This window comes from Salvia hispanica, chromosome 1 (genome assembly GCF_029641045.1).
Source record: "Salvia hispanica isolate PSC_SH4W2 chromosome 1, Shi_PSC_v1, whole genome shotgun sequence".
NCBI lineage: Eukaryota > Viridiplantae > Streptophyta > Magnoliopsida > Lamiales > Lamiaceae > Salvia > Salvia hispanica.
In genome coordinates this window covers 6026516-6041801 of record NC_142692.1, presented here as the reverse complement: position 1 = coordinate 6041801, position 15286 = coordinate 6026516, and the positions used below count along the sequence as shown (strand labels likewise).

The 15286-nt window shown below is 32.6% G+C and overlaps 2 protein-coding genes across 2 annotated transcripts; both read left to right on the top strand.

The window, feature by feature from the left end:
* The first annotated feature begins 781 nt into the window (after positions 1–781).
* On the top strand, positions 782–3053 carry LOC125185595 (WAT1-related protein At3g30340-like). Its single transcript, XM_048082158.2, has 6 exons — positions 782–1035; positions 1187–1249; positions 1348–1464; positions 1732–2122; positions 2207–2358; positions 2723–3053. The coding sequence occupies exons 1-6, from the start codon at positions 869–871 to the stop codon at positions 2844–2846; spliced, it is 1014 nt and encodes a 337-aa protein (XP_047938115.1). The 5' UTR covers positions 782–868; the 3' UTR covers positions 2847–3053.
* A 7881-nt stretch (positions 3054–10934) lies between these two features.
* LOC125219298 ((3S,6E)-nerolidol synthase 1-like) lies at positions 10935–13726 on the top strand. The gene is made up of 7 exons (XM_048121240.2): positions 10935–11069; positions 11178–11430; positions 11556–11934; positions 12272–12490; positions 12614–12746; positions 12842–13090; positions 13325–13726. Exons 1-7 carry the CDS (start codon positions 11022–11024, stop codon positions 13631–13633), a joined length of 1590 nt encoding a protein of 529 aa, XP_047977197.1. The 5' UTR covers positions 10935–11021; the 3' UTR covers positions 13634–13726.
* Positions 13727–15286: the final 1560 nt, after the last annotated feature.

Genomic DNA, 15286 nt, shown 5'->3' with positions numbered 1-15286 from the left:
TAAACAAATATTATTGTTAAATTGGCTAAATTTTAGAATTAGAATTTTTTTAAAGAATTTAAACCCATGGTTAGTTTTTTTTTTATTTTTGTTATTCTTTTTACTCTAAATTAATATTTGAGTTGTATTAAAAAAATAAAACTTCTTGAGGTTTATTAAATTTTATTAAGGGCAAATCGCTAAAAAACCATCAAGTTTGGTCAAGTTCTAGCCAGTTCCACAACTTTAGAAAATAGCCGACTATCATAATTTTAACATTTTTCTCAATTGCCATATAATCTCCTATTTGAGAGAAATTATGTATGATGCGGCAAACGGAAAATTAAATAATACTACTATGTAGACAAAACATTCGGCTACTTAAACGATGTTGGTAATACACTTACTCAGTCACATCTTTAGTTTTTACCTATGTAGCGGCATGTCAATAAATTATGACATGTATGATGTCAGGAATTTTTTCTCATGTGACAATTAAGAAAGCCAAACTTGGAGTATTTTTTTGGCAATTTGCCCTATAAGTAAATTTGAGTTCAATATAATTAAAGAAAACTTTATCGAAAAAAATTGTGAAATGCGGAACTGAGCCCCCAACGTGAAATGTCTAGCTCTGTCACCTAGTGTCCTCTCATCCCTTCTTAGTGGTTGCGCCACTGTTCTTAGTCGTAGCCACTAGTATGATCGACAACAACATTGCGTATAATACTTTATTTCAAATCATGTTAAAATGCAATATTCGGTTACATGGCGGCAATGAGTTGTTACAAAGTTGAGTGAATTAAAATTCCAAAATAAAACATTGAATAAAAAATGTGGTGAAGCACTATAAATGGTGGTCGATGTGACGTCGTTTTTGAGTGGCTGAAAAATGTGGAAGGATGTGTGTGCGATGGTGAGCGTGGAGCTGAGCTTGTCTGTCGTCAACATACTGCTCAAGAAGGCCATGAACGGAGGTCTGGGCCACGTCATCATCGTCCTGTACCGGCAATCCGTTGCCACCGTCTTCTTGATCCCCTTCGCCTTCTTCCGCGAAAGGTTAGATTTTACGAAGATTAGGTGCATTGAAGTGTACTTGATACGTGAATGAGAGACTATAATTTTGGTTGGTCTTTGTTTCATGTGTGAAGAAGTACGCTTCAATAAATGAGACCGCACCTGACCCTCGTTTCGGTGATTAATGTTGCAGGAGTAGCTGGACCAAGCTGACTGCCAGTATGATTTGTCAAATATTTATCTGCGCTTTGTTAGGGTAATTAAGATGATTTTGGGAATTTTTTTTGCAATTTATTTACTCCTTTATGGAAATAAGTTGTTTTAAATTGAATCAAATCCTTTATGGAAATGTAGGTTGACACTCACTCAATATCTCTTCTTGGTGGGACTTGATTACACATCAGCAACATTCACTTGTGCTTTCATTAACTTAGTTCCAGTTGTCACATTCCTCCTCGCATTGCCACTTAGGTAAAACCATCTCCGCTTCAATTTATATAACTTCAATTTTGTTATTCAAAATGTGATCGGCACATAATTAGTATTGATGATTGTTCGAAATTGCATTTATATATGCTTAGTGGAGTAGATCACTTAATTATATAGTCATGTTTAGACAATTATATTGGACTATATTATAATGTTCCAATAGGAAATAATTTGCACAATTTGTTGAGGGGGCCGGAGCTCCCCCTAGATCAGCTCTGATACCGTGTTCTTTTTTTCAATGTCGTGCAGGATGGAGAGGGTCGACATAAAGAGGAGAAGTGGCAAGGCTAAGGTGGTGGGCACGGTGGTATGCATCATGGGAGCCTTGTTGCTCTCGCTCTACAAGGGCGAGCTTATCATCATCAGCCCCCAACATGGTGTAGTAGGTGATCCCCGGGTTGTTAGGGCAAAGAAGTTCGGGTTGGGTGCAGCGTTTCTTGGTGTGGGAAGTGTGGCTTGGTCGTCATGGTTCCTTATGCAGTCGAGGATCGGGCAGTACTTCCCACATCGTTACTCTAGCACGTTGATCATGTCGTCGTTCAGCTCATTCCAGTCCATGTTGCTGTGCTTGGTCACGGAGAGGGACTTTTCCAAGTGGATTGTTCGAGGGGGGCTAGACATAATAGCTGTTTTGTTTAGTGTGAGTGTTGATCATATTGAGTTTGGTATTTATGTTAATTCAATTAATTTTTATTTACTTTGGTATATTGTGTTGTTGCGTTAGGGAATCGTGGGATCAGGGCTATGTTATGTGGTGATGTCTTGGTGTGTGAAGCGACGTGGCCCGGTTTTTACCGCTGCGTTTAGCCCTTTGATTCAGGTTTTCGCGGCTGTTTTGGATGTTTTGGTGCTGCGTGAAGAGATTTACCTTGGGAGGTAATTTTGACTATACTTCGTAATTTTTCGTCAATTTATTATTTACTTCATTGAGCATATTTGTCAGATTTTACGTGAAATATTAGTAGTTCTGGACATATTGTTATATGGTGTGATCAACCAATCACAATTGCATCGAGAGAGAAAAAAAAAAATTGTGATTGACTGGACACATCACGAGAGAAATATAAGGAATTGTGAATTCGTTGTTCATCGTTGAATGGTGTTTTTCATGCATGTAGAGTGATAGAGCCAAAAATTTCACTCAACATTTCTTATTGCATGTAGACTTATACTACTTAACTAATTTGATTTTCTAGTATTGTATAATTCAATTGATCAAATTGTGCAATGATTTGAACAGCGTTTTGGGATCGATTGTGGTAGTCGTGGGAATGTATGTTTTGCTGTGGGGCAAAAGCAAAGATGTTCAAGAAGCTCTTCCTAAGACAGTAGATGTACCACAACACCAAGACATTGCCAATTAGTCACATTTATTTCACAATTTAGGTAGAATGAATGTATTTTCAACTATTTGAAATATCTTAATGATAAATTTATCTGGAAAATAATATAGGAGTAAATGTTACTATCAATTGTACTGTGTAGTGTGTAATATGCACGAAATTAGAACTATGTACTGCAAAAAATTCTTCATTACAATGCTAAAGCGAGAAAATAAATATTGAATGCAATTAAGTTAAAAATAGTATAGGATCATTCAACATACCAATAGAAACGTGAAACGTTGAAGGTTTTTAATATTAAATGTAACGTTATTTTGATATAAAAAAACAAAGGAAAGAAAAAACACATAATCTGCCATTATGAATGATTTTGGGCCTTAGCTTGGCCCAAAGAAAACGATGTATTCGCCTATAGTAGTTTTCAGTTTCATGCCTTTTATAGTTTTCGTCATTCTAAAGCTTGGGGCCCATAGCCCTCTAATTTATTTTTTGTAAGTATTTCATTATTTTTTATAATTAATACTACTTTTTTCAAAATATTTTTATTGAATTAATAATATTTCGTGTGATAAAAATAATACTACACATTAATTTTTTTTTTGAGAAATTAGGGGCTCAAACTGAAAATTGGTGAGCAGGAGTCCAACAATATTATCACACTAAGAATACAATCTAGTCAAGTTCACCAAAGAAAACCTAGTACTCACCCAAGACCAAAAGACAAAAGAAGGCACACAAACCCTTATCCAAAGCCCAAATCACAAAGTAAACATGACTAAGGTCATAAGACCATTAAACAACAAATTGAAGGCAATAGAAGGTAATCTCTCTGGTAGTCTGATTGTGCCCTTGGTCCTATGTTTGTTATTAGTCCATCTTCTAATCTTTATCGACTCTTCATACATTTGTCATACATTTGTCCTTGTGAAAAAAAAAGAGAAAATTCTAGACACCACCCTTTAACCCTTGATCCTAATATTCCTAATAAAAGCCTCTTCTCAACCTCACAATTTGGGATAATCTTCTTAAAGAGGGAGCTCCAAAGTTGTTTTTTTTTTTTTTTTTACGAAGCATAAGTCTGGCTCTTTTTTGGATAAACAAAGAGATAAATTCCACCCGCAAATGACATGATTAACAATCTCAGATTCCTCTTTGGAAAAGATACATAGGACATCTCCAAATAATAATAACGGTTTTTTTGGAGTAGTTTCTTGCCTTGAAATATCGCCACTTACAAATTTAAAATATACTTTTCTAATCCCAGTATTATTAATTAATGACTCGAATTCTATGCAATTACGGTCGTCAAAGATATTAGGAGAGACATTATTGAGAAATTTGACAATAATAATCACCTCTCTCAGTCTCTCTCTTGTAATTGTGTTGTTTACTTGACTAATTCTAATTATCTATAATTTGAAGTCATCGATCAAAGTTAAACTGTTTGAATTCTGTAATTTTTGAATTGATCTGCAGTCAAAGTAAATCTATTTGAATTTAAATTAAACACAGTGAGGATGCCGTTTCAACTGTCCCGGACTAATTAAATTCGTCCGACCATATAACTAATTAAATTCGTCCGACCATATAACACGGTTTTTAAACTTCAATTTATAACAAAAGCAGTTAAGGAACTTAAATATTAAATTATTATGCACTAAAAGCAGAAAATTATAAAAATATAAATTGGAGATAACTCATTTTCCTTTTTAGTTTATTTCACTTAAGATGACACATTACTAAAACTAAAAACAACTTTTATTTTTACTTTATTCACTCTCTCTTACTTTATCTCTCCATTCAACACACAAAATAAAGTTATATAAAATCTTGTGTCACCCAAGTAAGGGGTCATTTTTCTTGGAACGGAACTAATATTTATTAAAGTTAGCTCATACATGTTGATGAAAATCCAATCGATATGGAGTACAAAAACTGTAAACCCTCATCGAAAAATTAGAAATTTAAACTAAATCTAGAATATGCATGATAAAGTGAAATATAGTTTCATTTGATAACTGAATCTAAACTTCCGATAGAACCTCAGATTAACACACCACATATCGAAAAATGAAATAAATTAAACTAAATCTAGAATCATGCTAATTGAACTAATCGATTAAAATATCAGAACTCTAAATAAAAAATATGAAAAATTAATTAGAGCTCATACCTGAAAGATCACACTAATCTTTAGATCTCATATAAATAGAAAAAGGATGTTAGACCTCATCTGTATCTCGTTGCAATTCATGCTCTAAGAAATTAAAAAAGCACACTGATAAAGCTTTGAAATATTAATAATTTTATATATGCATTTTAAAGTATCACAATGAAATTTTTGTTATATTTTTTTTTCAAAACTCTCCTTTTACATATGGATACATAAAAATGAGTCCTTATGAGTCCCATCTGTCTAGGGAAAAGGATATTTCCGGGGTTTTTCATAGAATTCACTATAAAACGTATATAATAGAATTAGTTAATAATAATTACAATTACTTTTAAATAAATAAAATTTTCATCACAATTGGAACTAATTACAGACTCATAATAACTTAATGATCTTATATTATACTTATAATGTTTTACTCCCTAAACTATCTTTAGAAGTTAAAAGGACTAAGAATAAAAGATTCCATGTAATATCAAACTTTTATAAGGATAAGTTTTGAAATACTACTTCTTCTTCTATTGTGTCCACTTAATCATATTCAATATTCATAAGTATATCGTTAACACTATCAAAATTAATATTGATATGATATGGTTGTTAACGATGGGGACGTAATGAATTGCTAATTAATTATCAATTCAAAATTGGGACCAATTTTTAACCATTAGATTAGAAGATCTTGGGTTGATATAATGACAAGTGTAAAATATTTTAAATTTAAATAATTATTAATTAAATTAAAAGGGTATTAATGTCAAATCCTATATGTAGTAATTATAACTACTTTCTCTCTCCTCAAAATCATCTCAAATCTTTAAATTTACGTAACTCTCTCAATTTAAATTATTTTTTCGCAAAAAATATATCAAATTAAAGATAATTTAATAAGGATTCCAACGAGATCTCAATTGCATATGTTCCGACGATGTTCGGGTGATGAAATTTGATAAATTATAATTTTCGTACATGTTGATAAGCAGCTTTTATCAACAAATGCAATAAAAAATCTCAATATATCATAGGCAAAATCTCAATATTATGCATGTCCAATCTCAATAAAAATGTGTTGATATTTTCTTGTCATTGTGTTGATTTCTAATGTCATATTTGTTGATATTTGTAATACACAATGTTGATATAAAAAAACACTCACGAAAATTATCATATGATAACATAATGATGATATTACCCTTTTGTTGATATTTTGTCTACTATTTATTGAGATTTGTGAGCTTTAATCTCATCCACTCATTTTAAAATCTAAGAGTGGAGATTTAGTCTTAATTTTGAATTATGATGCTGTAAGCATTAGAATAGGACCCGTTAACAATATACTTATGATTTTCTTTAACCATTGTTAGAGTTCTCAAAACAATTCACTTCACCAAAAGTCATAATCGACGAGTAACTACCATTAATGATACTCAGCCTTTACAAGGCTATAATATTATTTTAACATTACAATTATTCAAAAAAATTAATTAGAATTTATCAATATAAACAACAATGATATATACTAGTACACTTAAATTATGATCAGCATTGAAGCCAAAAAATATAAAAATAGTTAATAATGTAAGTCAAGTGTGCTTATGTGTTGCTATTTTGTTGCCATAATATTTCTTTCTATACTAATCTCTATGTCCCATGTTACTAGTATTTTTCTATTTTGATTAGTCCTAAGTTATTATATTATTTCTATTTTAAGTAAGAATTAAGATAATTAATTAATATATTAGAGTTAATTAAGTATTTTTTTTATTAAGTGATTTTAATTACACTTAAAATGCTAATTTAAATACACTAAAAAATCAATTCCTAATTTATGAGTATTTGTTAAGATAATGTGTTTAACGTGTGAACGATGATGATAATTTAAATACACTAAATAATGTGTTTAACGTGTGAACGATGGTGATTGGATGATAGTGAATCATTTCAATGTGACCGATTGTTATGATTTGATGGCGCGCGGTGAATCATTTCATTAAGTTTGGTGCATATTGAATAGTATATCACGTGATCTTCTGTAGTCATAATATTCGACACAATATTATTACTGGACATGTCATTCTATATATGTCGTTTACTATCCAGTTAATTTTATATAGTACTACATGACAGAGGAAGTACAAAAATTATTTTTTAACTCTCCGAAATAAGCAAAAGAGTAAAATACTTTTTATTGATAATGATTTTTCCAATCATTATAGTTATAGATCTTACAAATCTGGAGAGTACAGAACAGTATGGAAGCATTACATAATTCCATCATTCTAACCAGGATCAATCGTTTGGGGTTTTACCTAAAATTTGTCTACTGTTTAGAAAATTACTACTCCCATTTAGAGTTCATCGTTTCAATTTTAAAAATAAAATGCCTCCTAAAAAAGTTCTTTGATCAAAAATTGGAATATTACTTCAAAACACGTTTTATTTCGTTGATTAATTTTTGTTTCGAGGCAGTTTATATTTAAAGAGCAAACTGACTGAGTACTAAATAGTGAAACGTGTTTAGTAAATGTCGCATCACTACAGCAAAAAAATTCGTTAAAGACATTTTTAATACATTTAAGGACGCTAATTTGTACATGGTTTTAAATACTATACCATCAACATTTCAAAAAAATTTTATTGGTGTCTCAACTAAAATTTAAAAGCACAGACAATAGCGTACTGGAAAAAAAATAAAAGATCAAGTTAATTTATTAATTTAAGGACACTTTTCTTTAATTATGTCTCAATTTTTTAATCCTTAAAAAAATTGTTTTTAGTGTATGGATAAAATCATAAAATGGACCATTTACATTCTAATCAATCCAAACGCTGATTAATTTAAAGACTTTCCATTGTTAATAGTTGTTGATATTATTAGATTAGTGCAGGTGTCTGATTGGGTAAACAAACTGATAACGTTACATGCTACCGTGACCACTAAAAGATTGTGCAAAATCATGAAAGGAGAACACGTTAAATGGTACTGTACAATTGGACCACAACAAAAGAAAGATAAAGAGCTCATGAATTTCCAGCCGGAAAAAGGAAAAAAAACATTTTAAATGAAGTTGCAAACCCCTGCTGATATATCGAATCTTTGATATTTCACTGTCAAATTCAAAATTTTAACTATACACATATTTGTTTTATTGCAATGATATACTTCCTTTTGTATAAAAAATAATAGGGTAAAACTTATGTAGCATACATCTCAGCAATTGGACGAGACACATCAACTTTCAGGTGCCACAAAATAACGTGTTAAAATTGAAAAATGAAAAATATATTGTTTAGAATTTTATTAGCTAGTTTGGCTTTTATTCTCAGCCTATATATATAAAGTAGGAGTAATGTATTATTGTAAGTTGTTAACACTTTTCAAGACATAGTCAATAATGTGCGACCGTTTTTTCCTTCTCCATGGCAGTTTCTTTTCCTTCTTCGATGGATTTCTCTATATCTTTTATCTTCAAATTTTAGAGGTACAATTTTTTAAAATCAATTGTGTCTCAGTAATTGATAAAATTGGCCTACAAAGGAAAATAAAGAAAAGTAGCTAAAACGAAAAGAACATTTTAAATGAAGTTGCTATATGCCAATTAAGTTGCAAAGTCTACGGTACTAGCTAGCTGGTGCATTCATTAATTGTGAAAATTAAAAATTTTAATTACACACATTTTTAGTAAATAATTTTTATTTCAATGATAACATTATGTCATTTTATACAAAAGTAAAAAAAATTAATAGGGTAAAACTTATGTGGCATACATCGTGCAATCGGATGAAACGAGTTGAATTTTCTGGAGTTTAAAACATTTGTTATAATGAGGTGAGAAAATTTTAGTTCAAGTCTAGTCTAACTTAAACAATTGATTAGATTAGCAATTTTAGTCCTAAAAGGCCACAAGTTCAAGTCATGTTTCAATCCTTTAAACTTTAATATTGTCATGAATCCTGGCAAAATTTCCGAGAAATTATCACTAATAATATTGACCAAACGTATACTCAAATTAGTTTTAAGTCAATAGTCAAATATGTTGGGTTGATTGAATCTAAATATATAGCTAGCACTGGAATATTTCGAGAAAAAACCCAACAAACTTTATAGAAACTATCATTATTTCAGGCTCGATCGTACGAGATTAAAATGCATTTTCATTATGATGCAATTTCCGATAGCTACTCTAGAGATCAATAATTATTGGCCCAATTGCACCAAAAGTCGTTGCTATTTGAAACATGATTTGTATTTGCACCAAAAGTGTCGCTATTTGAAACATGATTTGTATGTTGAGTGTAAAAACTATACTAGCAGTAGTATTTTATTATATGGATATACACCATTGATTGGCTATAAAATAGGAAGAGGGTGGTCATTCTATTCCATGGGAAAAAGATTAAAATATACCATATATCAATGACTTTTGGTGCCTTCATCGAGAAAAATAGTATAGTGGACAAAATTCTTACACAATATCTTTTGAGTGTTAAATGCATAACATTTTAGTTGAACAAAAATTCTTACACTAATATGATACTCCTTCCGTTACACAAGAATATGCACTCTTTCCATTTTAGTCTGTTTCACAAGAATATGCATTTTTCAATCATGGAAACTCTTTTTTCTCTATTAAGGTGAGACCCATTCTTCATTAACCATATTTAAATTAATTTTTCATTCTATAACTCTCTTACTTTTTCAATTATACATTAAAATTCGTGCTCAACCCAAAGTGTATATTCTTGTAAAACAAAGGAAGTATCTATTGAGTGTTGAGTTGAGTGCTTCCATCTACAACATTATAGAAGAAGAAAAATTCGTACATTTGCACATTTTGAATGGACTAAAGAAAACGATGCATCATAATTTTTCATGGTGCAGTTTCGTGCACGAACGCTTCTTATTTTCTAGATTCCTAAATAGTTAGTTATCCAACAAAAAGTGTGCAATATTTAAACAGTAGAAAGGTTTAGAAATGTGATAAATATTTTGTTAATAGAAAAAATATCTTATTCAAGACAAATAGTGTCTTAGAGATGCTATGTTATGTGTGGTAATGACATTTTTTAAATTTAAGAAGTATTACAATGGCGATATTATAAGAAGTGTTCATAATAGAAAATTGCTTGATTTTTTTTTGTTGAAAAAGGTGGTTAAACTCAATTGTATAACTCTAACGAATATAAAAAACAATTAATTTATCATGAATCAGCCAACAAATACTGATACCCAACAACGACGACTTTAAAACATGAAAGTCTATATGAAAGCTATTAGTATAGGAAAAATACGACAAATAATCAACAACAAAATATCTTCCTTATACACATGACGAATAACCACGGAATCAAAATTCTGAAGTAATAGGCATACCTTTTGCATAATGGATCGGATTGTATATTCTTTGAAGACGCCTAATAAGGCAATTGTGGCGAACTCTTAACAAAAGTGGCCACAATTTTTTGTGGGAATTGCTCGTTCGACATTCTTGGGAGGCGGTGAAGGGAGGCAGGAGGTTCAATTGCATAAGAGTTCGAATTCGCCGATAGTAATTTTCGTGTTTGTAATGAGACTGTGGGCAAAGAGGGTGGCGATAGTGGTGGCCAAGGATGAAAATAGTTTTAGTAGTGGATGATACATATTAATGCAAAATTGATAAAGTAAGAGAAAGATAGATTTTAAAGTGTTCAAGTATTGTTAATTGAAAAAAGGAAACCATCTTATTCGAGAATATAAATTAATTTTGGTTGACATACCAAGAAATATGACAATTTTTCTTCTAGAGTTACTACTCTATAATTTTACAGCGTAATCTACAAAATATTCTACCCTGTCAAACACTCTACTTAATTTTTATCATGCTTTTAGTTCATCTAGCTAGCAAGATCAACTTGTTTTTACCGTACCAATTATTCTTATGATGGTTGAGCTGTGTATCTACACTATAAATACAAGTGCTTAGTATTATGTAGTTAGTATACATTCCTCCTTTATTTCCATCTTTGCAAAATATATTTTCCTAATGGAAGCCATCTACCAAGCATTTGATCTTTCGCCTCTAACCAAAGAGGTAGCCATGAATTAGTACTTCTGCTCTGTCTCTTTAATTTGTCTGTCTATCTATATTGAAAAAATCCTAGTAACAAATTTGATGCAATCTATATGTACACATGTGTAGGAATCGTCGTTGCTCGAACACGCAGCAAAATTGGAGCAAGTAAGAGAAATGCTGATGAAAACAGAGCAAGATTCGTTGCAAAGCCTAGAGCTCGTCGACACAATCCAACGCCTCGGCCTCTGTCATCACTTCAAAGACGAGATTGAATCCATTCTCCATCAACAATACTTGGCCCACACCTCCAATGACGGCCTTCTAGAGGCTTCACTCCGCTTCCGTCTGCTTAGGCAGCACGGATGCAGAGTCATTGCAGGTGCGGATTTTCATGTTACATCTCGTGCTATTTGATAGGACTGCCTATGAAATTTATATTAGTAGTAATTTAAGTTCTCTTTTTGTAATAGTAAATATTGTTATAGTAATATTTTTTTTTGTCAGATGACTTTTTCGGACACTTTCTGCGGAGTGGGGAACTGAGGCTGGAAGATGGTCTGGTCGGTGGAGTGACGAGGGGTTTGGTGGCGATGCACGAGGCGTCTCATTTGAACACCGGAGGGGAGGAGATTCTGAGCGAGGCTGCGGAGTTTAGCTCGTTGTGGCTAAATGCGTACAGGGCCGCGATCTGCCTCGACGACGAACTAGAGAGAGTGGTGAATTTTGGATTGAGTTTTCCACAGCACAAGATTGTGGCTGGTTTCACTGCAAAGAGCTATCTTCAGTTTGTGGGTGATGATAATCATGTCTTGAGAGAGCTTGCAGAGTTCGAATTCGCATACACCGAGTCCCTCCACAAACACGAAATCCTTCGAGTTGTAGAGTTAGTTGGAAGCTTGACCCGGGTCAAAATATGAACTCTCTATGTCCCAACTTAAAAGTCCTACTATAATTTTAATTAGGAATTGGTTGTGTAATGAGTGGAATAAGCACGGGTGAAAAACAATCAACTGAGTCTTATTTTTATATATTAATTGAAACACTACTATAATTAAATGAATAGTGGTAAAAGTTGATAGAGACTTCTAAGTTGTAACAACCGGCCGTTAAAATAGAAAACTGAGACTTCTAAATTGGGACGAAGGGAACATATCTTAGTTGGGGAGCCAGTCCCCCAAAAAGTGGGACAGTACTAATTTTCGAAGTTAATGATGTTGTAGGTGGTGGAAGAGGCTGGGGCTGAGTGAGGAGCTGAAGTCGTCGAGGAATCAGCCGTTAAAATGGCACGTGTGGTCGATGGCGATCCTGAGGAATCCAATGTTGTCGAAACATAGAATCATGCTAACGAAGCCGATATCTCTTGTCTACGTTGTGGACGATATATTTGATCTTTATGGCACTATTGACGAGCTCACTCTATTCACCCACACTGTTAAAAGGTATGTTCAAAAGTACTCTATAAACAGTATTACCAAGCAAAAGCAAGTACGACCATTTGAAGCAATGGATCGACAGATTAATTGATTTGATATATCATATATGTGTGGTTTTGTTGAATACAGATGGGATGTTTGTGATGAATTACCAAGTTATATGAAAACATGCTTGAATGCCATTTACGAGACTACGGACGAAATCAGCAGCCTCGTCTATCGAGAGCATGGATGGAATCCTAGCCACTTTCTCAAAAGAGAGGTGCAGTGCAGTTTGTCTACTACCAATACTTTAATTTTTTCATTTTTATTCGTCCATAAAAACTTACTACTTTTTTCGTTTTTGTAATATTGCAGTGGGGGAGTTTGATGGATGCATTTCTTGTGGAGGGAAAATGGCTTAGAAATGGTGAAGTGGTGAAGGCTGAGGAATATCTCAAGAATGGAGTGATAAGCTCAGGAGTACCTATGGTGCTATCTCATCTCTTCTTACTAATGGGAAACCCTCTCTCTCACCAAACTCAAACTCTTCTCACTGATCCCAATGGACTCACACATTCCGTCGCCAAACTCCTCAGGCTTCTCGACGACTTGGGCTCCGCCAAGGTAATTTCAAACGCAGTTTTGCAAGGAAAAGTTACAGTATCTCGAAATGCCTTGAAATTCATTTAAGGGGCAAAAACGTCAATTTACTATTTTTTGGATGTTTTTAGTTTTTGCTTTTAGTCGTTTAGGATTTCTAGGAAGTCATCAGCATTTGACTATAATAGGGTTATTTTCGTACTCAGAATTTCGTTTTCTATCAGTTTGGTCATTCTGACTGTGTGATGATAAAATTAGGACGAGGAGCAAATAGGGTTCGACGGATCCTACATAGATTTCTACATGAAAGAAGGGAAAGCAAAATCGAGGGAAGAGGCGCGAGAGGAGGTGATGAACATGGTTTCAGAGACATGGGAAAACATAAACAAGCATGGCTTCTCTTCAACGAGTTCATTTTCTGCGGGTTTTAGACGGGCTTGTCTCAATGCAGCGCGTATGGTTCCGACCATGTATACCTATGACGAAGATCATCGTCTTCCTCTTCTTCAACATCATCTTCAGACCATGTTTGCCGATCCCGCCTTCGCTAAAGCACTCCTATCTTAAATTATAGCTTTGTTAATTAGTTCGCCACACATTACTTATGTGGCTGAAATCACAACTTGTGAAATATCTATAACTGCACTACTTTTTCCATTATTCCCTGTCTTTGTCCATGCAGTCATTTTCACAACATTTTAAATGTTTTTATTGTTTAAGAACCACATCTAAAAGTTAGTTATAAATTTATAATGATAAATAGTACTCCTAATTATTAGGATTGGGGTTCCCAACAACAAAGTAAACACTAATTACAATGTACATTTTGTAATTGGTATGCGTGGATAACGAATTAAATCGTTCTATTTCTTAATTTTCTGACTTGTCCTTATGCAATTAAGAAAATTGAACAAATTCATAAAATTGAGTAAAAAATGTCCGATTGAACCCATTTAGATGCTTTTTTTCTTTTTCTCTCGTATTTTAAGTGATCTCACTAGAGTCGTACCTTGTAGTGGTTCTTGACTCAACCAAATACTCCATCCGACCCAATAAACATGCAATATTTGATTTCCGGCACGGAATTTTATGCAGTGTTGTTTTGTGAGTTAATGAAGAGAGAGTAAAGTAAGAGAAGAAAAAGTAGAGATAGTGTTGTTTTTATTTTAGGAAACATTTCATTTTTATTGAGACAACTCAAAAAGAAAAATGTTTCATTTCTAATATAACAAAGAGAGTGTATTTTAAGTGATCTCACTAGAGTCGTGCGTTGTAGTGATCCCTGACTCAACCAACATGACGTGGGATTTTAAAATTGGTTCAGTCGTACATTTTTTACTCAATTTTATGAATTTGTTCAATTTTCTTAGTTTCGCCACACATTATTTCTGTGGCTGCAATGGAAAATGTGAAGTGTGGAATATCTATGCTACATTTTGATTCCCTTTCTTTATCCATGCAGGAAATACCTGCAACTAAATGTACACAATTTTGGATGTTTCCCTTTCTTTATCCTTCAGTCATTTTCACACCATTTTTAATGTTTCTTTACATTTAAGAATAAAGTCTAAAAATAATAATAATGAATAAAATAGGAGAGATAATATATTAAAGTAGAGATAATGATGTTTTAATTTTAGAAAATGTATCAATTAGAGTGGAACATTCAAAATAGAAAAATTATCACATAGAGTGAGAGAGAAGGAATATATAAGTCTTTTATAGAATAGCACTCCTTTTAAAATCTTATAAATAAATAGCTAAAGCAATGTGATCAAAGGCAAACTCTAAATATTGTACAAACTCCAAACTATGATTTGGATCGTTAGAAAATGTCAACTGATGAATAATATACTACATCTGTCCACCAAAATTTGTCTCATTTTGCCATTTCCGCCCCCAAATTTTGTCCCATTTCACTTTTACCATTTTTGGTAGTGGACCCCATATTCCATTAACTCATTCCTACTCACATTTTATTATAAAACTAATATATAAAAGTAGGACCCACAATCCACTAACTTTTTCAACTCACTTTCCAATTACATTTCTTAAAACCCGTGACGGGTCAAAGTGGGACAAATTTTGGTGGACGGAGGTAGTATTTTGTATTAGATCCTTTTAGTGCTTTACCACATTAGTGTTACTAATCACTTCTTAGGTAAGAGAGAATTATCACAAAATACTTCCTCCGTCCCGTAAAAGTTGAGTCTTATTCCT

Excerpts from the sequence above, each read along its gene's own strand:
- LOC125185595 (XM_048082158.2), top strand. The coding sequence starts at position 869 with ATGTGGAAGGATGTGTGTGCGATGGTGAGCGTGGAGCTGAGCTTGTCT. Across the intron at positions 1,465-1,731 it reads CTCCTCGCATTGCCACTTAG|GATGGAGAGGGTCGACATAA; the intron begins GTAAAACCATCT and ends AATGTCGTGCAG. Across the intron at positions 2,123-2,206 it reads TAATAGCTGTTTTGTTTAGT|GGAATCGTGGGATCAGGGCT; the intron begins GTGAGTGTTGAT and ends TTGTTGCGTTAG.
- LOC125219298 (XM_048121240.2), top strand. The coding sequence starts at position 11,022 with ATGGAAGCCATCTACCAAGCATTTGATCTTTCGCCTCTAACCAAAGAG. Across the intron at positions 11,431-11,555 it reads CGGATGCAGAGTCATTGCAG|ATGACTTTTTCGGACACTTT; the intron begins GTGCGGATTTTC and ends TTTTTTTGTCAG. Across the intron at positions 12,747-12,841 it reads GCCACTTTCTCAAAAGAGAG|TGGGGGAGTTTGATGGATGC; the intron begins GTGCAGTGCAGT and ends GTAATATTGCAG.